The 27,056-nt window shown below is 44.4% G+C and overlaps 2 protein-coding genes across 2 annotated transcripts; both read left to right on the top strand.

The window, feature by feature from the left end:
- LOC130405767 (uncharacterized) overlaps positions 1–27,056 on the top strand; it is a 198,073-nt gene that overhangs the window by 36,188 nt on the left and 134,829 nt on the right.
- Positions 5,996–26,808, top strand: LOC130405758 (uncharacterized). 2 transcript variants are annotated; one of them, XM_056610944.1, is made up of 20 exons: positions 5,996–6,354; positions 6,588–6,635; positions 6,777–6,857; positions 6,998–7,285; positions 8,479–8,742; positions 9,544–9,807; positions 10,731–11,000; positions 11,511–11,567; positions 12,093–12,386; positions 16,842–16,910; positions 19,637–19,743; positions 19,837–19,954; positions 21,250–21,823; positions 22,174–22,358; positions 24,582–24,670; positions 24,922–25,095; positions 25,183–25,402; positions 25,534–25,719; positions 25,878–25,987; positions 26,161–26,808. In XM_056610944.1, the coding sequence occupies exons 1-20, from the start codon at positions 6,036–6,038 to the stop codon at positions 26,266–26,268; spliced, it is 3,825 nt and encodes a 1,274-aa protein (XP_056466919.1). In that variant the 5' UTR covers positions 5,996–6,035; the 3' UTR covers positions 26,269–26,808. The 2 variants fall into 2 exon arrangements, with proteins under 2 accessions (XP_056466919.1, XP_056466920.1); XM_056610945.1 differs by lacking the exon at positions 11,511–11,567.

Genomic DNA, 27,056 nt, shown 5'->3' on the forward strand with positions numbered 1-27,056 from the left:
GCGCAGGAAGGTCTTTATCCTCTTCAAAGTTGAGAAGCATCTCTCTGCTTCAGAGGTGGTCATGGGTGTGGTGATAATGATGTTCAACAGAGCAACAGTCTCTGAGAACGTGTCCTGTAGGTTGTAGGACATGAGCAGCTGGTAAAGTGCCAGTGCACCACAACATCCCTTAAACTCTGGGTTTTCGTAGATGAGGGAGAGCTCTGTGTGCAGCTTTGCTTGATCCAGCATGGGGTATGCCTTCACAGTGGCATGCAGCGCTTCGGTTGGAAATGAATGGCAGTACCTTCCAAACAGATCTCCTTGCAGTAAGGTGGCACTAACTAGGTGGTCGGTGAAGGAAAACCGCTCCTTGCAGTGAGCCAAGATGGTGTCACAGATCTCTTTAGCCATCCTCTGCTTTTCTTCCTCTCCCAACGCTGTCCTTGATAGTTTGGCAGCTGGTTCTCCCTGGACCTGCTGAAGTGAGGGGGAGCCCCTGAGAAAATACACAACATTTGTTGTTAGTTGGGCCATTTGCTGTTGTGTAGTCTACATGCTACAGGCTGTTTATCCATTTGAAACAGCATTATTTCACTGTATCCTTTTAACAACATAAAACACACACAGAACTCTTTAGTTCACAACTTTTCTTTAGTATTGCAAAGGATTTTAAGCTAGTGCAGTCATTTCAACAAACTAGACTACACCACAGAGGCTACATTTAATTAATCATTATTGGCATAATTTAATTAATCATTATTGGTACAACATAGTTATCAATATATTCTTATAATCTTACCTTATGGCCTGCACACTGCTTGTGAACCTCTGGAGGGCCCGCTGGATGAGTACTGCATCGATGTCCTTCTGCTGGAGTTGCTGGTACAGGATGTCCACATGGGGCATGATGTTGTGAAAAACGCTCAAGAAAAAAACGAAGTCTTCATCTTGCAGCATTCGGATGAACCCAGATGCCTCTCTCACTGTTGGTTGGTCAAATGATGTCTTGATGGTTTCGAAACATTCAATGAGGTCGGCTCGATTCTCACTGACAGTGTTGACGATCCTGCTGTTGAAATTCCATCTTGTAGCTGAAGCCCTCGGCAGTCTCCGGGCGACGACCTGATCGAGAATGCTGGTCCTCTTGGGTGAACGGGAAAAAAAACTCGAAATCCCACTCAGCTCAGAGAAAAAAACCTTCACTTTGCTTATGTTGGATGTGGCTTGCTGCATGATCAGGTTCAGTTGGTGTGCGTAACAATGCACATAATGTGCATTTTTGAAGTGTTCACGCACCTTTTGCTGCACACCAGCCTTCTCTCCCCTCATCACACTGGCACCATCATACGCTTGAGCGATTAGTTTCTCTCTCTCGTCGTCGGAAAACAGACTGTTCAGTCGCTCCAGGATCACATTCGCTATAGAGGTCGCCGTTGACTCGGTGAGGGGAAGAAACTCAAAAAAACGTTCATGCACTGCATACTTGCCGTCGATGTATCGGAGAACAAGAACCAGCTGGGTCTGCGTGCTGACATCGGTGGTCTCGTCAGCCTGGATGGCTACAAACTTCGCAGCCTTCACCTCCTCGACAATCCGTTCCTTCACCACACCCAGCATACACCCCAGCAGTTCGTTTTGAATCGTCTTGGATGTGCCCTTGAAGACACTTGCCGTTTTCAGGTGCTCATCAAACACCTCATCCAACTGTGCCACAAAATCGACAAGGCCCCGAAAAATACCAGGGTTGGCGGAGCCCTCGGTTTCGTCTCTGCCTCGCAAAGCTAGCTCAAAAATGCCGCAAAACTTCACACACTGGATGAGCCGATTGAGTATGTGGCGGTTCTTGCTCACCTCATCGTTGTGACGAAGCACTGCTAGCCGATACCCCTCATCCAGCTGTGTAGCAATGTTCACTCTCCCTAAAGCTGAAAACTTCAGACAGCTGTCCATGTGTTTTTTTGCCTTCTCGTGCTTTTTAACTTTGTCCGACAGATGTTGCATATCCGTTACCCCTTTTATTGTCCACGCTGTACCGTCTGCCGTGTTGTTTTCTGGGTGGAAGAGAAGGCAGGGGTAGCAAAAAAGAGCATTGGCTACATCACAGCCGGCTAGCCAGGTTTTTCTGTCGTACCAGTTATTTTTAAAAGATCGTGTGTAGGCCTTCTCCCCTTTCGTTGACACTTGCTTGATGTTTAAATCAGGTCTAGGGGGTCCTAGTTGTTTTATCGCTTCCTTCTCCGCATTAGTACGACGACTAAAGGGCACTTCTCTCAGAGATACTACAGTATTGCACTTGACACTCGCCATCTTCTTCGTAGAATGTTCATGTTCCCGCGGGTTAGCAACAGACAGATGACGTAAGCACGTCGTTTGTGCGAGCACATAAACCCTCATAGAAAATGTATTGGGGGCATGATTTTTGAAAAAAACGGACGTACCATGAATGTCAATGGGAGAGTTCTGGTGCAAATTTGGGCTTGACAGAAATCGCCCCAAATGGGCGTGGCAACACCAGGCGCGACCTTAATCTGATTGGACAATGACATATACAACCAGTTTGCATACAGCAGATTAATCACCCGCCTTAACAACTAGATAAAAAAAAACAAAAAAACTCTGTTTGGTAGTGCGTCGCACAAATCGCCCCTATGAAGGAACCGCCACTGCTCAATACTCAAAATCCTCGCGGCGCGGAGGGCGTGTGGCCCGGCCCCTACGACTGTAGGCAAAGTCAGGAGGTGCGGGAGGAGGCGTGACATCGTCCATCACATCCTCTTGTTGGGCGGGGCGGGGGGCAGCGACGACCCCCAGATTCTCTGCCGCCGCCGCCCACAGCTCCGAAGTAAACTGCGGGCCACGGTCAGAGGAGAGGTCAGCAGGAGTGCCGTAGCGGGGGAGACCCACACCGCGATGAACGCCCGGGCCAGGTCGGGGGCTGTCGTTGAGGAGAGCGGGACTGCCTCCGGCCAGCGCGTCATCCTGTCCACCATGGTGAAGAGGTAAGTGAAGCCATGCGAGGGGGGTAGGGGTCCCACCAGGTCCACGTTGACATGGTCGAACCTCGGCTCGGGCACCGAGAAGTGTTCCAGGGGGGCCTTGACATGGCGATGCACCTTGGCGCATTGACAGGCAGTGCAAGTGTCGACCCAGGCCCTCACATCTCTCTTGAGCCCGTGCCAGATGAACTTCTCTGACACCAGCCGTGAGGACGGTTTCCTACCTGGGCGAGACAAGCCGTGTACCGCCTCGAAGACGGGGCGTCTCCAGTTGGCGGGGACTACAGGCCTTGGCTGACCCGTGGATACGTCGCACAGGAGCTTGGCAAGGTGTATACGTGAGTGAGTGAGTGAGAGAGAGAGCGCGAGCAGGAACGTGAGTAAGAAGAGAAACCGTCAGTGGGGGCTGAACAGAGAGGTGAGAGAGAGAGAGAGAGAGAGAGAATTTGCACTGTACTGAATAGATTATTTGTGTGCTTGGATGTATGAATATAACCTGTGGCCCATTAATGACCCCTGTTTTGGAACAAATCATAGAACCACCAATGGGGTCGGTGACTCTGTGGTTCTGTATGTCGCGTCAACCTTGGAGGGGGGGGGGCCGTGTTGGGGGCCGTGTTGGCTCAGGACAGGGAAGGGCTGGAGAGAGTGCTGGTGTATGCTAGTCAGTCGCTGGCTCCCACCGAAAAGTGATGGTGTACATTCGACAGAGAGTTATGGGCTGTGGTGTGGGCTGTACGCCAGTTCAGACACTACATTGGATCAGCCGCCTTCACCATTATAACTGACCATAAGCCTCTGCTGGGTCTTCGCAGCATGTCGATTGACAAGGACCCCACATGACCCTTTTATCTGGGTCATGCAGCACAAAGAGGGTCAGCAGCATGTCAATGCTGATGCTCTCTCAAGGCGGCCTCAAAACCCAGGGTCTGGTGTGGTGAATCACACCCATCAGGAGACAGCTGCTCAGGTGAATTCTGTAGGCTCAGACACGGAGCCATTGGTTCCCCGGTCAGACATTTTGTCATCTCCGCCATCTGCTGTGGATCCCCTGCACCTCTGACCTCACCACAGGGCAGCAAGTGGACACAGACAGTGAGTCTGACATGTCTTTCATGCATGCACTTTCACATGACGGGACTGGAATAAGAGAGCCGATCCTGACACAAGTGCAGTGTTTCAATGGATTGAGGGGAGTAGTTCTCGACCACCGCGGGGGGCACATGAAAGGTAGCTCTCGGTCATGTTGGAAATTATGGACTGAATATCCCCGCCTTGCTGTAAAAAACGGACTGCTCTGCCGGACAGTGAAATCTTCCCGCACGGGGGGTGACGTGTCAGGTGGTCGTGCCCTCCTCGCTGGTCCCTGATGTGCTGCAGCACCTACACGGGGGTCCTGCCTCGGCACACTTTTCTGCAGAGCGAGTATGGGAACGGACAAGGCAAACTTGTTATTGGCCCTCTATGTTTAAAGATAATCAACAGTGGTGCGAGCAGTGCATCCCATGCCAAACCCGCAAAGCCCCAGCGCCCAAGCATAGGGCGCCGATGGGGGGTTCTCAAGCTACTCTACCATTTCAGAGAGTGGCGAACAGGGTAACAGATATGTATCGGTGGTAGAAGACTACTTTACCAAATATGTAAATCTGTATGCTCTTCCTAACCAAACAGCCCAGTCGGTAACACAGTGTTTGTTAGAGGATTATGTTTTAGTGCATGGTATTCCAGAAGCTGTTCACAGTGATCAAGGTCGGCAGTTTGAAGCAGAGATTGTGCAAAGACTGTAAATGTTTAGGGATTAACACGACACGCACCACCCCCTATAATCCCAATGGTGCCATCCCAGGTATCATCAGATTTACCTTCTTCCCATGCAGACTTTGTGGCCTCTTTGGCAGGGAGACTGGAGATGGCGTTTGGTGGTGCCAGACAGAGCGGTGTCCAAGCACACGAGAAACAAAAGCTGTACTACGACGGAGCCGTCCGTCACACACCATATGCAGTAGGGGATTTAGTGTGGCTTCATGATCCCACAGAGGACCGTATGAAATTGGCTCCCCACTGGAAGGGACCACACCGGGTCCTGGCTGTGTTGGGCTCTCAAGGAGAACTGGGGCTTACCCATCGGTTTGCCTGTCCTTTGGACTCTGACGCACAGACACAGGTAGTCCATTACGACAGACTGAAACGTTACACATTGCCACTGCTCGCTGGCTTGTCAAGTTGCCCTCCCACTTCCCCTCTTCATGCCCAACCACGGCAGGGCGAGGGACCCTCCTATGGGGACTGGACAGCTGAGGAGCCCCTCGTTGCTGGGGGCACAGGGCTGCCACCACAGACTGTATCCCGTTCAGGAAGAGCTGCGAGACAGCCAGTTCATTTCAAGGACTTTATCAGTTATAGTTAACCGGTTCATTCCAATGCAAACAGGGTGTCTAACAATGTGTGGTATTATATCTGAACTACGAATGTGGGTTGACATGCTGTTTGAATGTTGGTTTGTTATTATTTCTGTGGAGCAGAACGTAAATGTTGTACCGCAAATGTTTTAATTGAGATAATTGTGGTGATTATTTTGGTTTATTATTTTGGCAAAACAGCTATTTTGATTAGGAATAGTGGGTAGGATGCTCTGTGTTTATGGTTAAGGGTATAGTGTAACTGCTGTACCCGTACCGCCAAGAACACACACAGGCTGGATTGGATGATGGTTCTTTATGTGGTAGCTGTAATGAGGTAGATGCGCACACACAATATATGATTTATCACTTAATAATAATAAAGAGGATCGCCCCGTGTAGAGTTGTTCGATTCTTCTTTTTTATTGCCCAATAGACACAACAATAAAACGCTCGGTTACATACATATTACTTTTTATATGCATATATACATATATATAATTATCTATATATTTATATATATATTTTTTTAGAAACATTTCCGTCAATTGATCTCTGTCTTTGTGTCATTGTCTTATTTGTTTAAGAGGAGGAGCATAACACGTAATGTCCGCTCTCTTTCAGCTTCCTTTTCACCCTCTCTCCCTGAGGTTCAAGAATGGCACTCAATAACGCTATTGTACGCAACAAGACAATCATTCAAGAAATTCTATCGGCAGATCCCCAATTCATACTTGACAAAGTGATAGAGAAAGGACTGATAACTCACCGCGAATACACCAAACTAAACTCCATCAATAAGGGGGACGCAGAGGATCTCGTTATCAAGCTCGTGGACAAACTCATTAACAAAGGAAGACAAACCGAGTTCATTGGGCTTCTGCAGGACGAGGAAGTCCTAGAAACGTATCCTAAGCTTAAAGACGTGGAATGGGAAGACAGTGGGTCTACCGCCTCATCGAGCAGTTTGAGTATTGGTAAAAGTTTTCGTCCTATTATATGTTCATTTCTATTTTAGTTCAAAAGTAAAATTGTGTTATGGGTGTCATCTATTGAATGAGATGATTCAGTACAAAATGATTACTCCCGAAACATTAGGAAAGTATTCTTCCTTGAGTGGTCCATCATCTCGATAGGTGGAACTTGACCTGCCTGTCTATGGACTGTCTTTTTTTTTTTTTTTTTTCTGACAATCCCTTTCTTATCCTAGGACATGGGGACAACAAGACGGTAGTAGAGCCAAGGAAAAAAACGAGAGGTTAGTGTTTTGCGTAGTGGTGCTTTGTGGCTCCCTGAATGACGTACTGTATGTTCCTCAAAAAATGCAGATTCGACCAGATACCTTGTAGACTTTGTAGACTCAACTTTACCCCTCAAACCCATTTAAATTTATCTTCAGGAAATCGAGGCTGGAAAAGAAAGAGAAGTGAATCAGAAGAAGAAGTGACCAATACGAAACCTTGCACGGTGGATGGGTCAGGTTAGCGGGTGACATCTTTTGAAAGAGATGATTGGTCTCAGGACAAAATTAAAAAAGTATATTCCTTGATTAGTCCATCATCTCGATAGGTGGAACTTGAACTGCCTGTGTGTGTGGATTGTCTTTGTCTTTTTTCCCAGGCAGCAACACTGAAACCCGCTCCGCAGGGCAGGCTCTGTCCGAGAAGCAGCTCCTGAAGGTGGCCCAAACGCTGGGACAGGAGTGGGATCAGACGGCCCTCCACCTGGGGCTGGAGACCAAAGATCTGGAGGACATCAAGGCAGAACATAGATCTGTGGCCATGCAGAAGCAGAAGATGTTGGTGCTGTGGAAGCGCCGAAGACCAGGAGAGGCCACAGCTAAGGACCTGCTGGAAGGTCTGAAAGACCTGGAGGACCTACCGGACGAGACTCGTCTGTTATTGGAAGGTAACGTACTTCAACCAAACACACACGGGCGGGCGTCATAGTGGGGGGGAAGGAGGACTGGGTACCCAGGGCCACAATGGGGTTAATAATGTCTTGACTAACTTTAAATTGGCTGAATAAAATGTTCAAGTAACTGAACTCTGTTTATTAATAAATAGTGGAGGCTCACTGTCACCCCTTATAGAAGGCGCAGAATGGTTTATTCCACCACTGCACGAGGATTCCCCAAACAGTAATACTGATTGACTGACAGCTTAAACTGGAGCACTAATTTGCTAATGATCACACTGCAGCCTGTTTTGGTGGATTACAGCTGAAGTGTTTTCACTCAATTTGATGATGAATTCCATGAAACATGACAAACATGATACATGATAGTAATGTTGCATATATTAGTGTACTTAATGTAGGCTGTAGGTTTACATGAATATCCTGTCCAGGTCATGTGGAGAATTAATTTGGGTTTTTGTGCAATTTTGAACAAACCCTTGAACCTTTATGTTTGTAAGTAATAATCTCAGGGAGATGCAATCTAAAATTCATGGGTTAAAATAACCATGTAACCCGTCTGTAGTGGTGATTTTTCCTCAATAAAACAATGATTGGAATATAAAGAAATCAAACTGAGCAACAGGGGGGCGAATCTTACGCAGTGTGGGTAAAGAGTCAACTGTCCAGTCGGGATTTTGGGGTTTCTGAAGGTTTATTTTCTGGTATTACAAGCAAACAAAACAAATGTGCCTGACTGGGAACCTGTCGCCTCATCTCCTTTGTCTCTCTGGTACAGCTGGTAAAGAACCATGACCCTTCCCAGTGCCTGTCTTACCTATTCCCTCCTACCTCTATGTATAGGTCAGACACCCGGTGAGCCACAGCTGCCCAATCATTTTAATTAACTTTAATTTATAATCCAAATGAGCAAACAAATATCAAATAATCATAGTTTTTAAGCAAATATATATATTAAGCAAACAAACTCAATAAATGTTTTATAATTAAATCTTATAACTGAATAGCTCAAACACCGTCTATAATGAAACCCTCCGATATAAAGCATGCATCATATTTTGTCCTGCAACATTCAACAAATATAAATATATCAAATGCAATCATCAAACACTAAAAAACTAGCTGGAGATACCAGCAGAGCTTAACTGAGCTACCGTCGGCTTCTATAAAAATCCGCTCCGCAGGGCAGAATATGTCCGATACGCAGCTCCTGGAGGTGGCCCAAACGCTGGGACAGGAGTGGGAGCAGGCGGCCCTCCACCTGGGGCTGGAGACCAAAGATCTGGAGGACATCAAGGCAGAACATAGATCTGAGGCCATGCAGAAGCAGAAGATGTTGGTGCTGTGGAAGCGCCGAAGACTACCAGGAGAGGCCACAGCTCATGACCTGCTGAGAGGTCTGAAAGACCTGGAGGACCTACCGGTCGAGACTCGTCAGTTATTGAGAGGTAACGTACTTCAACCAAACACACACGGGCAGGCGTCATAGTGGGGGAAAGGAGGACTGGGTACCCAGGGCCCCAATGGGGTTAATAATGTCTTAACTAACTTTAAATTGGCTGAATAAAATGTTCAAGTAACTGAACTCTGTTTATAAATAAATAGTGGAGGCTCATTGTCACCCCTTATAGAAGGCGCAGAATGGTTTATTCCACCACTGCAACAGGATTCCCCAAACAGTAATGCTGAGTGAATGATTGACTGACAGCTTAAACTGGAGCACTAATTTGCTAATGATCGCACTACAGCCTGTTCGGGTGGATTACGGCTGAAGTGTTTTCACTCAATTTGATGATAAATTCCATGAAACATGACAAACATGATACATGATAGTCATGTTGCATATATTAACAGTGTACTTTATGTAGGCTGTAGGTTTACATGAATATCCTGTCCAGGTCATGTGGAGAATTAATTTGGGTTTTTGTGCAATTTTGAACAAACCCTTGAACCTTTATGTTTATAAGTAGTAATCTCAGGGAGAACCCGTCTGTAGTGGTGATTTTTCCTCAATAAAACAATAACTGGAATATAAAGAAATCAAACTGAGCAACAGGGGGGTATAGCTCAAACACTGTCTATAATGAAACCCTCTGATATAAAGCATGCATCACATTTTGTCCTGCAACATTCAACAAATATAAAACATAATAAAATGTAATCATCAAACACTAAAAAACTAGCTGGAGGGGGATACCAGCAGAGCTTAACTGAGCTACCGTCGGCTTCTACAAAAACCCGCTCCGCAGGGCAGAATCTGTCCGATAAGCAGCTCCTGGAGGTGGCCCAAACTCTGGGACAGAAGTGGCAGCAGGCGGTCGTCCACCTGGAGCTGAAGACCAAAGATCTGGACGACATCAAGGCAAAACATAGATCTGTGGTCATGCAGAAGCTGAGGATGTTGGTGCTGTGGAAGCGCCAAAGACCACCAGGAAAGGCCACAGCTCAGGACCTGCTGAGAGGTCTGGAAGACATGGAGGACCTACCGGACAATACTCCTCTGTCATTAAGCGGTAACGTACTTCACCCACACACACGGGCGGGCGGGCGTCATAGTGGGGTATTTGGCTCATATCGAATCGCCCCTGCCTGCTACACAATGGCTGGCAATGGGTATTCACAAATTGGTCCTTAAAACAACCCTAAACGTTCGTTTTCAGAAATGTGCAACTCCCGAGTGGTTAGTGGTGTTTGTTGATGTTCCAAATCAAGGATCGTAGTCAAATACAGTTTCTGTCATGTTTAATTTGATTTCTGTTGGAACACTCATTGCTCGTTGACCGGAAACGGAAAGGCAGGCTGGTTGTAGTCTTTTTGCTCCGTTCTAGCCCTACTGTTGATGCGGAGAGTAAAATGTGTTTTCATAATTTTTTTGTAATGCCTTACATTACCGTGTTCAGCAAAAAGTAATGCATTACAGTAATGCTTTAATTTTGCAACACGTTACTCCAACACTGTGCCTGACGGTGGGTTTTTAGAATTATTAACAAACAATCAGCCTACTACAGTTGGTGTAAGACTACAATATTAAGTATTTCTGGTCTATGGTCTATGTACAGATTGGTTTTACACCTTATAAATGCCTAGCATTACATACCTACGTACCTTTACTTAAAACATTGGGTAAACTAGTAGTAGGCCTCCAAACATTATTGATAAAGGCTACATCAAGATGACTGACAACAGACAAAGTTTGACCGAGCTGGCCCAAGACAGAACACCTCACCGACCGTATCTCACTTGACTGAGCATAACTATATACAGTACTTATTCTTGTGGAAAAGACTTAATGTGGGATATTTTGATGATACCAAGTCTAGCAAACAAACATCTTAATGATGAGATATGTTGTGGGGGACAAGGTGGTATGACAAACGGTTTAATATTAACAGAGGTTAAGAAGAGATTAATCAATGCCTTTCGATTTCTATTCCAGGGGAACTTCAAAGGATCCGTTCTGAATTTGTGAATAGAGTTTCAAACAAAGTTATCAAAGGTCTCCTGGATGATCTTTGGCAGCAGCACGTGTTCAGTACTGAGGAAAAGGACTATATGATGGAGGACTTCAGAACAAGAGCACGTTGTCTGATCGACAGGGTGACCGCGAAAGGGGAGAGAGCAAGTCTGATAATGATTGATAGTATGAAGAAGAGGGACCCTGACTTATGCTCCACCCTGGGTCTGATCTCTTCTCCTGCTGGTGTGGGTGAGTTGTAACTATGAATGTACTTTTTAAAGAAACGTTCAGCTTTGTTTTGACAAGAGGGGAGCTTCTTTGTCCTTTAATCCACTGGGATCCAGTGATTTATTATTGTCCACTCGGGCAGGCCCGTCGCGAGAAGGCAAGCAAACCAAGCAATTGCTTGGGGCCCCAAGCTGGCCTGGGGCCCCAAGACAACGACTGGTTATGAATAAAATGCAACGAAAAACTGTGAGCGCTAGGGCCAGCGCAATGTGTTGGGGGCGCCCTCTGGTGGCGCTCTTAATTAAATTACATGAAACAAGTGTAATAAAACATGTTTACCAAACATGTTCCCAAATGGAACAGACAAGGGAGGGGACGGGGGATTGTTAGTGTGTGTTGAAACTCACTGTAGTACACAGGACAACGCGATACCCCCCCTCCCCCGCTCGGAATTCCTGTCCAGGGCGCATCTTAATGCGCTTGGGGCCCCCAAATTCATCTAAAGACTGACGATCCTTTTTCATATCCTAGGACATTGGGACGACAAGACGCTAGTAAAGCCAAAGGAACCAACGTTTTTTTCAAGGGGTAGGTGTTTTACTTAGTGCTGCTGTGTTCCTTGGCTCATCTGTGTTAATGATAGGATCAGTGTTTCCCCCAGAAAATGTCTTGCTCAAGCTAGTCAAGGAGCGGGGGGCGGAGGGGGGGGGGCGGAGGTTTTGTCTACGTTTCAATTCCATTCCAAAAGCTTTATGGCACGACCATTGTTGTGAACAGTATTACCGATGCATTATTTATCTTTATTTTTTATGCCTGATGGAAGTATGTTTTTTTCCCCTACGAGTTTTCTACTTTGTTAATGCATATGATAAAAAAATTCTATAAAAAAATACATTCTTCTTTTCTATACATTGGTAGTCAAGGCAGGGCCCTATCGTTAAGGCGGCCGCCTTAACCACAAAGTGTTGGGGAAACACTGCCTTTTGTAGTTCGGTTCAGTTTTTAGCCTCACCTTAACCCCTCACACCCATTTCTAAAGTGGTAATATCTACATTTTGGTCTCTCGATAGATGGAACCTGACCTGCCTGTGTGTGGATTGTCTTTGTTTATAGCCAGAGACAATAAAACCCGCTCCGCAGGGCGCAATCTGTCCAATAAACAGCTCATGAAGGTGGCTGAAATGCTGGGACAGGAGTGGGAGCAGGCGGCCATCCACCTGGAGCTGAGCATCACAGATCTGGACTGCATCCAGGCAGACAGACAGACGGATGTGGCCATGCAGAAATACAAGATGTTGGTGCAGTGGAAGCGCCAAAGACCACCAGGAGAGGCCACAGCTCAGGACCTGCTGAAAGGCCTGGAAGACATGAAGGACATACCGTTCGAGACTCGTCTGTTATTGACAGGTAACGTACCATACACACACACACACACACACACACACACACACACACACACACACACACACACACACACACACACACACACACACACACACACACACACAGAGTTGGGGGGGGGACTCAAAGCCTGGGATGAAAAGTTGTTTTTGGTTTCAAGGTAAATCATGTCCTAAATACCTTTTTCAAATTGGTTGAATAAAATGTTTCTTCTTAGGTCATTCTTAGATTTCTAACCCTGTGCATGCGTGTGCGTGTGGTTCTAGAGGACCAAAGAAACAGGGTACATGTATCATATTATTCTACAAAAGACTTGATGTAAAAGTAGCACAATGAAGCAGTCTTAACTGGCTGTTCCACTAAAAACGCTCCTGGTCTCTGATGCAATCCAACATTCATCAGTTAAAATATCCATGTAACCCGTCTAAGAAAATCCCTCATATTATAGGACTAATATGTAACATTTACGCATTAAATATACTATGTTATATATTCTGTTGAGCTGTGTACTTGCATAGTCCAAAATGTTCAAACCCAGAGATATCCATAGTTTACTTTACAGTGATGGTCTGTTGCCGTCGGTTACATGTCGATGGCGTCATATGGCCTTACCCTCTAACTTCAGAGAAACACACAAAAACAGTAATCCAGTAATGCAGTAGAGGCTTAATGTATTGAAACTAGAGCTGTCAAGCGATTAAAATATGTAATCGTGATTAATCGCATTAATGTCATAGTTAACTCGCGATTAATCGCAATTAATCACAAATTATTTTTCTATGCTAACTATCCCCTGATTTTTTTGTCCCATAATTCTTCTCATTTTAATGCTCTTATCAACATGGTGCAGTGCATCGGCTTGCCTTGTGCAAATGATTTTTTATTGATAACAACATTGGAATATACTGATCAAAACAGGACGATTCAAAAAAAGAGCCTATAGTGCAATTAAACGACTGCTTTGAACAAATGTCATTTGAACATAGCAGTCAGGCTACTGCTTCTTTGTTTTGGGCCAAAGAATTATTATTATTATTTATTTTTTTTCAATAAAATAATTGCGTTAATCGCGCGATAAAAAATTTAACGCCGTTAAATTTGGTTTGCGTTAATGCCGTTAATAACGCGTTTAACTGACAGCTCTAATTGAAACTAGGGATCGACCGATACAGATTTTTTAGGGCCGATACGATACCGATATTTTTTCATCAGCCTTAGCCGATACGCCGATACCGATTTTCTTGAGGCGATATTTAGAGCCGATACTGCTTTTGCTCCCTCAATCATAAAAACTACACTGATAACAAATGTTACAAGTCATTTATTGAACTTCAATATAAAAAACAATATTTAACAATAGTAAAAAGAGGTGAGTTAGAACAAGTAAGAACAAGTAGATGAACAATATTTAACAAATATTAAAAACAGGTGAGGTAGAACAAGTAAAAAAAAAAAAATTGGCGAAAAGAATATCGGCGAAAATCAGCCGCATATCGGCCGATACGATACACGTAAAAACGCGAATATCGGCCGATAATATCGGCTGACCGATAATATCGGCTGACCGATATATCGGTCGATCCCTAATTGAAACGATAGGTCATTAGCAATCTAGCTCACTACGCTGTGCTACTTGGACAAGTGGCTCAGCCAGACACCAAGCTCATGCAGTGTTTTCGACAAAGAGTTTACTACCTTTCAGAAATCAGGTGGTAGTAGCAGACTTCAGGCAGGACTGGATGGAACAGCCATCCTTTTCTCTTTTATCAAGAAAATCGCCGCGGGTACGCACACGACCACGGGATAGTCGCCGCTTGTTTAGACGTGAATAGATTTGGATCAAGTTTGGCCACTAGGTGTCACCCAAATACTTAAACATAAAATCCACAATCACTCCGCTAGTAATCTCCTATGAAGGAAACACAGATTAAACCAGATTATCAGGACTCAAACAATATTACAGCGTCTTACTTTGAAGACTTGGTGGTTGCTCATTCTGGAGGAAGCTTTTGCCATTGGACTGAATATGTTAGTACTTTTGTAATGTTCTCGTGCAGTGTGTTGTAACTCTGACTTGACACCGAGTTAAACCGTAGCCAATGAAGACAGAGTCGTAGTAAGGTTGACCATTTACTGTCACAATTCCTCATTAACAGACGGTGAAAACTGCAAATAAAAGAATACAAAAATACTGAATGTACATTTGACTAAACAGCATGTTGTACATAGTTGTAAATAATAATATAAACTGTCTAACACTGTATGAAGACATTCTGATGCCAATTGCATTGATTTTAGTTTGTACACAATTGCTAACCAAAACGTTTTTAACAACACATCAAACATTATTTTTAACTAAATCCACTCTAATATATTATCTTAAACATGTCTTGCATTGATTAAACAAATTGACGGCATTGCCTCTTAGATGCTTTCATGTGGATGCTAGCGGATTACAATCAGAAGATGCACATGTCTGCCATTCCTTCTACAGAGGACAGGAAATGACGTCACAGGAAGTGACTAAACCGGAAGTGACATAATCGCAAACCTAAAACGGCAAAATAATATGAATTTATACATTGGCTTATTTTAACTGTAAAGTAATTATTCACATCCGTTTTTACATATACATATTTAAGAAATCAATGTAAGAATATTAAATGAGTGCCAGGAGAGACAACACAACTTTAATAGCAATTGCAAGAACCATCACAAATTTCTGCTTTCATAGCATGTGATGAGACAAGAAATATTTAATATCTATTAATATATTATAATATTAGCACTACCGTATATTTGTAACGGGTCGGGAGAGGACCCAAATGCAGCACACGTAGGGAGGCAGACAGTCGGTAAGGACTTTTATTTAACACAATACTTATGGACCAGTGGCGATTTCTCTAAGACTGCAAGGGAAGCTCAGCTTCCCCTAAAATTTCGAACATTAAATTGTCAAATATGTATTGTTGTGTTAACATTTCATTGACTACAAATTCGTTAAAATACGTTCATTTCGAAGACAAGTTCGATAAGAATCTTATCCAAGACTGACTCGATTTTGTTAACTTCTCATACATTCCCGTAATGTCAATGCATTAGACCGTAGAAGCCGAGCGTCCATTCACTTCAATGAGACTGCATGGAACAGTTTTTTTCATTGCCTCGAAACTCGACGGTCATTGGATAAATGCCCAGATTTGTCCCGCCCCCGGACGCTCAGCGTCTCTGGGGGTGGATGGAGCAGTGGGCTGGCCTGGGCTAGCCTGGACGCTGGGCTTCCGCGTTATGATTGGTGGATCAGTCGAAAGTCTGAATCACTTTTTGATTGACAGCTATTTTGAGATATACACAGTCACTTCACTATCTGAGTTCAGTGACAGTCCCATCGCGGATTTTGCAAGTGAATTCTAATGACAAACTGCAACACATTTCTTGGTATTTGCTTGGCGAAATTGCTTCCATTATTAATTTAACAGGGTCACAGACCATTTTCTTGAAAAGGAACGGAGGGCCGAATTGAGGTATAAATAAATTGACAACTATTTTGATGTAGGCCAAAAATGAGCTTCCCCTCTTTAAAAGACCAGCAGCCGCCACTGTTATGGACAGTTTGAAGATATCAGGCAGGGCACAGGCAGAATCCGTTGTCGGGGGCGGAAGGCATGGTGGATCATCGGGACAGAGCATGCAGGTCGGGGACAGGCAGGGTCGATACCAGGGAATCAGTCCGGAAAACGCTGGTGTGTTAAAAAGCCAACCAAAGGTTTTTCATTGTAGAGTGGGGAAAACTGAGTGAACGACAGCGTTGTGAACCACTAAAATGTAATAAAGAAAGTACTAAAATACAACGGCGCAAAATGCAGCGTTATGAAATCTAAAACACTGAATTTTACATCTATTTAAGTCAATACCCATCCACAATGAGGCGTAGTTGGGAAGCCAAGCAGCAATGACACAGCCCACCAAAGTATAGGCATTCACTACCAAACGGTCGGCCATTTCCCCAAAAAAAAGAAGCGGCAGCAATCGTACGCCCAACACACTAAGCTGGCAGAACCGACGTGCACCCAGGTCAAAATCAGAGACGTTTGTGAAAAAACAGAAAAGTCGAAAGCGTTACCGCATTATCTTGACAGCCCTTATCTATAAATAAAAATATCTCTTGTTTCAATAATGTAGCACTTAAAGCAGTTGCTAATTTTATTAATTGCATTTACTCGCATTGTATCTTCATGGTTGAACACAATTACTGTTGGTCGCTATGGACCAAAGCGTCGGCAAAATAAATGTAACGTAATGTTACTTTACATTTAATGTTAGGGTACTTCGTTGATTGTACCCTAACGTACAATTGTACCCTAACGTACAATCAACGATGATAAGGAATGTACACGATTTGAAATTGTTTGGTGGTTTGCATGACTCATGACACATGTTCCTTTCTATGGCAAACTCTAGATTATTGGACCGGCGAGGAGTTACCAAATCTATTGGAAAGATTCCTAAACCAGTTCCAGCGGTCCAACGGTAAAGTTGTTCTTTGTGGTCTTATGTTATTTGGATCATTGTTGGAGTTTCAATTGGATAGTAGGATTATTATAGAAAGCGCAAGGCGCATCTCATAGCTGCTCTAAACCGATCCGACTGATCAGAGTTCACAAAGGTTTCCACAATAAAAAAGGTTTGTTGACACTTTATTTGAAGGTATCTACATAAGAGTGTCATGTCACTGTCATAACTATGACATGACACTGTCATGAACTTGTCATAAACGGTATAAACATGTCATAAACGTTTAGGACTTCTGTCATTAAATGTCATTCGTTAATTTTTATGACAAGCTGACATTGTATGGGTTGTCTTGATTATGACAAGTTGACATTCATTGAAGTGGCATTACCAGAAGTTGACAACGTGACATTACATTTGTTTGGGATGTCTTTACAATTACAACTTGACATTAACCAGGATGGTGTTACCATAGGATGTCTCTGTCATGACAACTTGACATAAACAGAAAATGCACCTCTTTTGGTATTCATGAAATATTGATATAATGATTCTTATAATTAGATGTGCAAGGTTGCAGACCAATTCTAGCACTTGGTCAGATTGCAACATGGTCTCACAGGAATCCGTGAAATGACTACGGTCGGACGCTTAACTCGAAATCCGTGGCCACATCACGGAAAGACGCCGATATCCGTGTGTGAGCCACTTGCTCCAATGCAAGTAAATAAAAGTGTCATTTACTTGCATTGGAGCAAATTCCGTGGCCACATCACGGACAATTGAAGTGATTCCGTCAGACCACCGCGGATTTTGAGTTAAGCCCCCGCTGTGGTCAAATGTGGCACACACACAGATTGAAACGGGAGCACACACACAGATTGAAACGGGAATCTGTGTGTGTGCCACGGAATATCATTGTCATTTACTTGCATTGGAGCAACTTCCGTGGACACAACAAGGACAATTTAAGTGTTTCAGTGAGACCACCCCGGGTTTTGAGTTAAGCCCCCGTGGTCGACTCGCTCGTTGAAACGGGGATCCGTGTGTGAGCCACGGAACATCAGCGTCATTAACTTGCATTGGAGCGAATTCCGTGGCCACATCACGGAAATCGGCGTGTTTCCGTGATGTGTCCACGGATTTCGAGTTAAGTGTCCGACCGTAGGCATTTCACGGATTCCTGTGAGACCAGGTTGTCAGATAGATGTGCGACAGGATATTTCACAAAACTGGTTGTCATGAATAAATTCTCAGACCTCAAGTAAAGTGGTACCATTTTGATTTGTCATTAAGATATCATGAAGGATAGACTGGCTGTCATGACACCATTATTACAGTATAACGAATAAATCTCTCTGCGCTGTGCGGAAGAAGGACTGTGGACCACAATTGATGCTGGCTGTTCACATGTATTTAGATCTGCGTGAGCCAGAAGAAAAGTGTCACTGAGTATCTAGTACCCCATACACGGGTCAGCATTCCCCTCCTCAGTTAGGTTAGCGCAGACCGCTAATATATAGAAATATTTAACAAAATAATATGAAAATAAACAAAACAACATACTTAATGCAATTTCCTGCATTCCCAAAAACGGAAATATGACCAGCATTGATATTAAATATAGAACAGATCAAAAATTCATACCTGCATGAGACAAAAGGAAAGTGTCACTGAGCATATAGTACACCGTACACGGGTCAGCATTCCCCTCCTAGCAAACAAACACACGGGAAACCCTGTGGCACTCAGACACACGTGTATACAATAAAACTCTTAAAATGTGCCTTCACAAAGTGTATGTTGAAATGACAGCACAGCTGCATGTTCACAGCCTTAATTATAACAACTTAAGTTGCCCATTACACATTTTCATTGTCTACAAAACAAATGACATTCTCAAATGTGACGACAAAACCAACAACATCCATAGCTTTGCGCTGCATAGACGTTGCAAAACACAGACTTTTCTTAAACTTTTCTTTGTTCCTTTTCTGTGATTTGTTACTGTTACTAACTGGAGATCAGTAAGATTCTTTTTTTTTTTCTTTTTCCAATTCAATAGTTTAATAAAGATGTTTAATATCCATTAATGCATCAATTAATCTCAACACATAGGCCTGGCCTAAAGGAAAGAGCAGAGTTTATGCGTTGACTGATTCCAATTTTGTGTTGGTCCTACTATAGAATGACTTACTTCTTGTTTGGCGAATAATGCAGAACACAAGGAGCTTTAAAAAGAAAAATCACAAACTAAATCGCAATCGCACTATTGGTCAAATTAATCGCAATTCGATTATTTCCCCAAATCGTTCAACATATAATAATAACATATAATCATGTTAATCAGTATTTGGTGAAGTTTCAATAAAAGAAAGACATGTCATTTCACCCTGGTTACATACACCCCTCCTGAAGTTCACCAACATCCTGATTAAAGGATGTCTTCTCAGCAGGGACGTGCACAGGAATTTTGAGGGGCAGCTGCTCTGACCTGAAAAAAGCCCCCCCCCCCCCCTCTACTTTCTAGCGTGGTCCACATTTTCCTCGTGTCTTGAGGCTTGTGGCAACTCCTCATCTTAAAAGCCTAAAATACGAGTCTGATTAATTAATTAATTAGCCTACGCAGTGTCATCTTTATCCCAATGCAAAGTCTCTGTCTCAGAGACCCTGCTGGTTGGCTTCTTCGTAGCCAACCCTGCAGTGATGTGTGTCTTCTTTTTATTTTGTCACCTTCGTTACAGAGAATGAGAGCCACGCTGTGTCCTCCACTAAAACCCTGTCCTCCAGTGAAACCAACACCCCTGAGTCTGCTCCACAACTCCCTCAAGCAACAAACGAAGATGAAGAGGTTCAGTACTTCTAATGGTTACACAACATTACAGTCCGATTTTGACCTCTGGTGTCATATGGAGCCTCATCTCATGCAGCTTGGTGTTTCTAGGATACACCATATCCCATGAAGGCTCAACCAAAAGGCTACTGCTTGATCGTCAACAACTTTGACTTCAGCCGTTCCGGTCTGGCCCAAAGTCAACGGATGGTGACAGAAATTGATGAAGGTAGGCCTAGGGATGAGAATTGATAAGAATTTCACGATTCCGATTCCGATTCTGCTTATCGATCCGATTCCTTATCGATTCTCTTATCGATTCTCATTGGGTGAGAAAATAAGTATAAATGTGTTTGTTTGCATTACATCTCTTTAATATCTGATCAGAAGTGCTTCTAGTATTAGGAAATTGTACATTTTCAAGACATTTTCAAGACTGAAAACAGCCAAGTAAGAGCTTGTGCCTTTTGGAATTCTAACAGTGCTCATTTGCATTCAACTTGTAACAAAATTAAACTGACATAAACAAAATGAAGCATTGATTAGACAGAGATTTATTAGATGGGCCTACCTAATAAACCGTTGGAACACACAAGACCGGAAACCATAGCAATGCTGGTAAACAAACCCCGAGAAGCCCAATCCCTATGAGAGCTCCCCACGCTACGGCCATCCGGAGGCGACAGAGCTGTTGGCCGTGATATTATATATACAATTATAATATAGTATATAATATATTATATACTATTATATATAGAGCTCCGGGAGTCGCAAACTGCAACAATCACTTTCTCCTCCATTCCGCGGTTCACCCGGACTGCACTGCACTGAGTTTGACGGCTGAACGCGGATTGGCTGTTACGTTACACATGTCACTCAGTTATCACGCTGTTGAACGCTGATTGGCTGTCATCACGAAAAAACTTGTCATCGGTTTTCTCCCGCGAAAAACTCGCCCTTATACGCGTCTCTACGTTCACTTTGTATGGGATCTTGTCGCCCCGTCGCGTTTGGTGTGAACACACACCAAACCGAACGCCGATTCTTCCTCGGCGGCGACATGTTTGCTGCGTTATGAACCAAATCAAAGCAGCGTGTGTGAGACGTCACGACGCATTTGCCGCGACCGGAACCGATAAGCGGAATCGTTAAGCAGGCTTGCTAACGATTCCAAGGAATCGGTTGACCGGTTCTCGATTCCCATCCCTAGGTAGGCCCATGCTATGCTAATACCATACTTATAGTCTCAGTCATAGTCCAGATTCTGCTTTTTTATAAATTATTCAGTATTATACAGTACATACACTCATTTTTACCATTTTTTACTATCATGTAATATTTATATCTATTGTTATCTATTTGCAAAGATTCATCCCTGGAATGTGTGTGTGTGTGTGTGTGTGTGTGTGTGTGTGTGTGTGTGTGTGTGTGTGTGTGTGTGTGTGTGTGTGTGTGTGTGTGTGTGTGTGTGTGTGTGTGTGTGTGTGTGTGTGTGTGTGTGTGTGCGCGCCCCTGGTCCTGCAGAGAGCCTGAGGCGTGTGTTCACCTGGCTGGGCTTCAAGGTTCAGGTGCTGCGGGACGCCACCAGAGACCAGATGCTCTCCTCCATGCGGGAGCTGGCCCGCAGGGACCACAGTGGGATGGACTGCGTGGTTTGCGTGGTCCTGAGCCACGGCCTGGAGGGCGGCGTGTACGGGGTGGACGGGGGGGTGGTCCGGTTGAAGGAGCTCACTGACGTCCTGAATGGGGTGCGGTGCGCCTCTCTGAGAGGGAAGCCCAAGCTGTTCTTCATCCAGGCCTGCCAGGGCAACCAGAATGAGCAGGCGGTCCCCGTCCTGGACAACAGACCCGCCCGCCCAGAGGTCAGGGACCAAACCGACGGACCCAGTAGCACTGGGGACCACACCCAGACGGACGGACCCAGCAGCACTGGGGACCTCTGCAGCGACGCCGTGGAGGAGAGTGAGTGGGTACCCACCTCGGCAGATTTCCTGACCGCCATGGCTACCACTCCCTCCTATACCTCTATGAGAGTCGATGGCCGAGGCTCCTGGTTCATCCAGTCCTTGTGCCATAACCTTGTGAAGTTGGTTCCACGGTTAGTGGAACCTACCTAAGACGTTGTCGTCTGTCATTGTATCTAGTTTCAAATTACGAAATAACTTAAGCTAATGAATTAGTAAATGTAATTTACCATAGGCTTTGCATGCTTGCACGCTTTAACTTATTTTCTTAGATTTTTAATTGTTACATATTTATTTTCTTTGTCATTATAATATACATATACAGTTGTTGTTTTATCATTTTTAATTAGTATCCTAATACTTATATCAGAAAATGAAATCCATGATTCCAAGTAAAGCTCTTTCTGACTGAAGGAATCATACTTCATAATGATTAACCGTTCACTTATAACTGACTGGGACTTGTGTGTGCTATGCTTCCCAGCGGCCAAGACTTAACCAGTATCCTGATGACGGTTCACAACGATGTGAGCATTAAGTACAACCGCAATGATGGACGCAGACAGATGTCCCAACCTCACACCTCTCTGCGGACACGTCTGGTCTTCCCCGTCCCTGAAGGCCCTCTTCCCCGTCTGCCAACCAGTCCCTACACACTAAGAGATCAAGGTACAGGAATTGTCCTAAAAGGGTACAAATGCTTTGTCCCCCCAGTGGTACCTTAGCATGGTACAACACTGTACCTTAAACATTGGTACATATTTGTACCTTCTTGTCTGTACCTCTAAAAGAACATTTCTGTACCCCTAGTGACAGAAAGGTAGGAAAGGTACAGAGTTGGTCCTTAATGAGGTACAGCTGGGGGGACATGACATTATGTACCTTAAGGAGGCAAAAGTATACCCATAAATTCAAAGACAAAACTAATTACAATTATTCAGAATACATGTACATTATTTTACAGTTACGTTTATATTCTCAATTCATTGTGCCTTTCAAACAATGTATTTTTTTAAAAAAAAAACATTTAACCAGTTTTAAAATGCTGAACAAGCAGTGCAAATTACAGTAGTTAAAACAGAAAAAAAATCAACTTTTGTACTCAATAACGCTTAGGGGGTGGGGCATTGGAGCAAGGCGGGATGATTTGAATGTGGTGTAATTCTCAAATGCAACAAAGGTGAGAGTCCCTTTAAAGGGGAATATATATGTCTCACAACTGACTTTTGAAATAAAACCAATGCAGTAAATACAATGTTGAGACTTTATAGCATTTAAAAAATCTTTCTTTATTCCTCATTTATTCTCCTCAGGTCAGATCTGTTTGAGGTGCAGATATATTCAATTCAGCAGTCAATTCTGAAACAGTAAATTCATTGCAACGTTACTGTAACATCCAAGGCTTCCTCCAACAACAAATTCAATTGTCAAACTACCATTAAGAAAAAACATGGTCACACTTAATTTGAAGATATCTATCTAAGAGTGACATTTCACTGTCATAACTATGACATGACACTGTCATGAACTTACGGTATATATAAAAAATATAAACGTATAAAACTGCCATAAACGTTTATGACTTCTGCCATTAAAGGGACTCTCACCTTTGTTGCATTTGAGAATTACAGCACATTCAAATCATCCCGCCTTCCTCCAATGCCTCACCCCCTAAGCGTTATTTTTTAGAGTACAAAAGTTCTAGACTCCCATGGGTTGTGTTTAGACTCCCATGGGTTGTGTTTAGACTCCCATGGGTTGTGTTTAGACTCCCAGGGGTCATAATATCTACCAGGGGTCTAGTAAACAAGAAATTTAGCAGGTGGCTCACTGTAATTGTATGGGCTTCGTGTGATACCGTTTTGAGGCCCCATGTTGAAGGACAGTGGTCCCACTGAGTATAAGAAAGGTGTATGAGCATTACAAACAGAGTAGCGGGACAAGTAGCGTCTGAGGCCGAAATGGGTCCCCTAATCGGACTGAATGGTGCGGTTGTTTGCCAACGGTCTGGAGGTCTTCCTGGAGCTCCAGATTAGCGGGACAACGTCGCGTCTGAGTCCGAAACGGGTCCCCTAATCGGACTTAGTGGTGCGGTTGGTTGCCAACGGTCTGGAGGTCCTGAGAATCATCCAGGGGAGCGGGACCACTTGGCTTCTGAGGCCGAATCGGGTCCCCTTGTCGGACTGAATGGTGCAGTTGGTGGCCAACACTCTGGAGGTCTTCCTAAGGCTCCAGAGGAGGGTAACTCTGTCAGTCTGAGTCCGAGATGAGTCCCCTAATCGGACTGAATGGTGCAGTTTCAGTACGCCGTGGACCACTTTGGTCTGCCATCGTCAGTCGCTACGGTCGCTACTCGCTACTGTCTGCCGTGGAATCAAAACAAACCCTCTAGTTGAGGATGCGCCTTGATGACGCGGGCCCGAATGCGCCACAAGAAGCAGACGGAAAACCTTATATGTCCATGCAGCAAACGGACAGGTCTGTCGGCCAATAAGGTCCTTCGGTCCGAAGAATTTTATTGGTTGAAGTTTTCACTAAATATTATGAGAGTGAAATAATTGTTTGTTTTTACTCCTGGTGGGTCTGTCTTGCATTTTAGAGTGTCATTACCTTATTAATACCAATTTAACCTTATCCAAAAAGGTGTAAAAATGCAACAAAGGTGAGAGTCCCTTTAATATGAGTTCAAATGTCCTTGATAAGAGACATTTAATAAATCTCTGCTTGATGTTTTTTCTTTCATTAACATGCGAGCAGGAAGCCTATTGGCTGGATCTCAGGAGGTTAAAGCATCGTATAAAGATGACTTGCATGCAGTTATTCGGATCAAATTTGTCAAGTAAAATCCTGCAGCAATTGTACGAGTGATCTTTCTTTTTCTGTTCCTGGAAGTTTCCCCAACAGAGACGAAGGGCAGGACCTCTGAACTCCTCCTCAGCTCTGAGCAGTTCAAGACTGAGAAGCTGAAGGACAGAGACAACGTTAGTCCTTCCTCTGCCCTTTAAAGGCTGCGTCGTGTTGCTGCTCCTCATTCATATCTTGTTATTCCTCTAACATTGACCTCATGCATGTGTTTTAGCCACCCATAAACGGTTATCTGGTGGGTTGTTCTGATCGGCATAGGCTCACATAAATTGATGTGAACTATCAAACGATCAGATAAGACAATGCATGCTGTGTCAGTCATATGTCATGCACCTGTTTCCTTTCTTCTATTGAATGATGTGGTCAGATATACACCATCATGGCCCCAGCCAACAGGACGCGCATGGCTCTGCTGATCACCAACATGCACTTTAAACACTTGAGTGATCGGCATGGTGCTGAGAAAGACGAGCAGGATATGAGCAAACTGCTGATCTCATTGGGATACAACGTGGAGCAACACAGAGACCTCAGTGGAGCGGTACGTTGGGCCTCACTCACACAAGAGGTTTCATGTGATCTGTGGTCCTGCGATGAGTGTTGTTGACTGATTCATGTTCTCGCACAGGAGATGGACGAGGCCGTCAAAAGGTTTTCTAAAGACCCCCGTCTGGCCACGACAGACTCTGTCTTTGTGGTCATCAGGTCCCATGGGGTGAGGGGAGCCATTTTAGGCGTCCATCACGACCAGTTCCCCATTGACAATATCTTCAAACACTTGGATTCGGCTCATTGTCCAAACCTGCTCAACAAACCCAAAGTCATCATCATCCAAGCCTGCAGAGGAGGTGTGCTTGGGTTCCTTTTTCGATTTGAACATACCATAACCATAAACCTGTTTTACCATATTTCGTTTTAAAAGATTCCCGAAACCTTTAGTGAATTACTGGTCTACTCCATTCACTGTATTCTCTTCCAGATAAAGATGGCTCTGCGATAGTCTGCGATGGGCCTGGGTCTGTCCCAGAGCAGGCCCCGGTAGTGCAGGTGGATGCGGCCCTCCCACCTCACCTGGCAGATGAAGTGGACGCAGACGTCGAGGAGGATGCTATTCGCATGGTACACAAAGAAAAAGACATGGTTTCACTTCTGTCCTGCACCGCCGGTGAGTTGATTTATTTTTGTCGGTGCTGATAAAGTTTAGTCTTCATTACAGAATAGGTTGAGGATACAAAACAACTGGAATTGTTGGAATCAGGACTTGCAAATGAACACCCATCTCTGAACAACGACTTCTAATTATCTTTTCACTCTATTCTGCAGACACGAGGTCGTATACACATAAAATCCAAGGTTCTTTTTTAATCCAACACCTTGTGGAGATCTTCAACCGCCACGCACACGAGGACCACATCGACGAACTCTTCAGAAAGGCAAGTCACCCAGATCGTTCTCGTTAGGCTGGTGTGCAGAGTGAGTGTCCTTCTCTCATGCTGACGTCTGGTTGTTTGATGGACAGCCTCACATTCCCGTCCATCCAGATAGAGCTGACCTCGACCAACAGCATGTGGTTGTTTCATCCTAGCGTGTGCTCTCCATCCCACAGGTCCTGAAGCGTTTTGAAGATGAGCCTCCTTCAGCGAGTGTAAGACAGATGGCTGTCAAAGACCGATGCACCTTAACCAGAAAGTTGTACCTCTTCCCCGGTCTTTAGAATCAGGCTCCACGATGACCGATGGGAAATGGTTTCAACACTTTACAACACTGTTGCGTAAAGTGGTGTCGGGAAAACAAACTGAAACCTTGATCCCACAGCTAATATTGCTGAAGGTGCAGTCACAATAATGACCTATTAGCATATGCTACACGTGAACCTCCTAAAATGGCGCAATTTGATTGGTTCGCTATCTCGGGATATTAGGCAATATCCCATAATTGAGATCTCAAACTCAAAATATAAGGGGTAACACTGTCGTTTTTTATTGGTCAACATAGAAAAAACATGAGGGGTAACTCGGTCGTTTTTTATCGGCCGTCATGAAATAAACATAATGGGTAACACTGTCGATATTTATCAAATAAAACATAGGGGGTAACACTGTTGTTTTTTATTGGTCGTCATGAAAAAAAACATAAGGGGTAACACTGTTGTTTTTTATTGGTCGTCATGAAAAAAACATAAGGGGTAACACTCAGAGGCGCTGCATCCCATTAGGCATACCAGGCAATTGCCCGGGGCCCCGCAATTGCTTGGGGCCCCGGGCCACTACTAGGGGGGCCCCCTAGAGCCAAAAAAATATATAAAAAAAATAAAATAAATCGCTCCATACACCCCCCCCCCCCCGTCAACAATCGCTCCATAACCCCCCCCCCCCCCCCCAATCGCTCCCCCCCCCCCCCCCCCCCTCAACAATCCTCTGCCTAGGGCCCCTGTCACGTTAAAATTGTACCGGGGGCGAAAATTGTACCGGCCTACGTCATCGTTTGTTTACATCCTGACAA

The sequence above is a fragment of the Gadus chalcogrammus genome, chromosome 16 (genome assembly GCF_026213295.1).
Source record: "Gadus chalcogrammus isolate NIFS_2021 chromosome 16, NIFS_Gcha_1.0, whole genome shotgun sequence".
NCBI lineage: Eukaryota > Metazoa > Chordata > Actinopteri > Gadiformes > Gadidae > Gadus > Gadus chalcogrammus.

Bases quoted from the DNA above. Each gene is read 5' to 3' on its own strand.
- LOC130405758 (XM_056610944.1), top strand. From the start codon at position 6,036: ATGGCACTCAATAACGCTATTGTACGCAACAAGACAATCATTCAAGAA. The intron at 19,955-21,249 runs GTAGGCCTAGGG...CTGGTCCTGCAG, and splicing joins GGTGACAGAAATTGATGAAG to AGAGCCTGAGGCGTGTGTTC. The intron at 25,403-25,533 runs GTGTGCTTGGGT...ATTCTCTTCCAG, and splicing joins CATCCAAGCCTGCAGAGGAG to ATAAAGATGGCTCTGCGATA.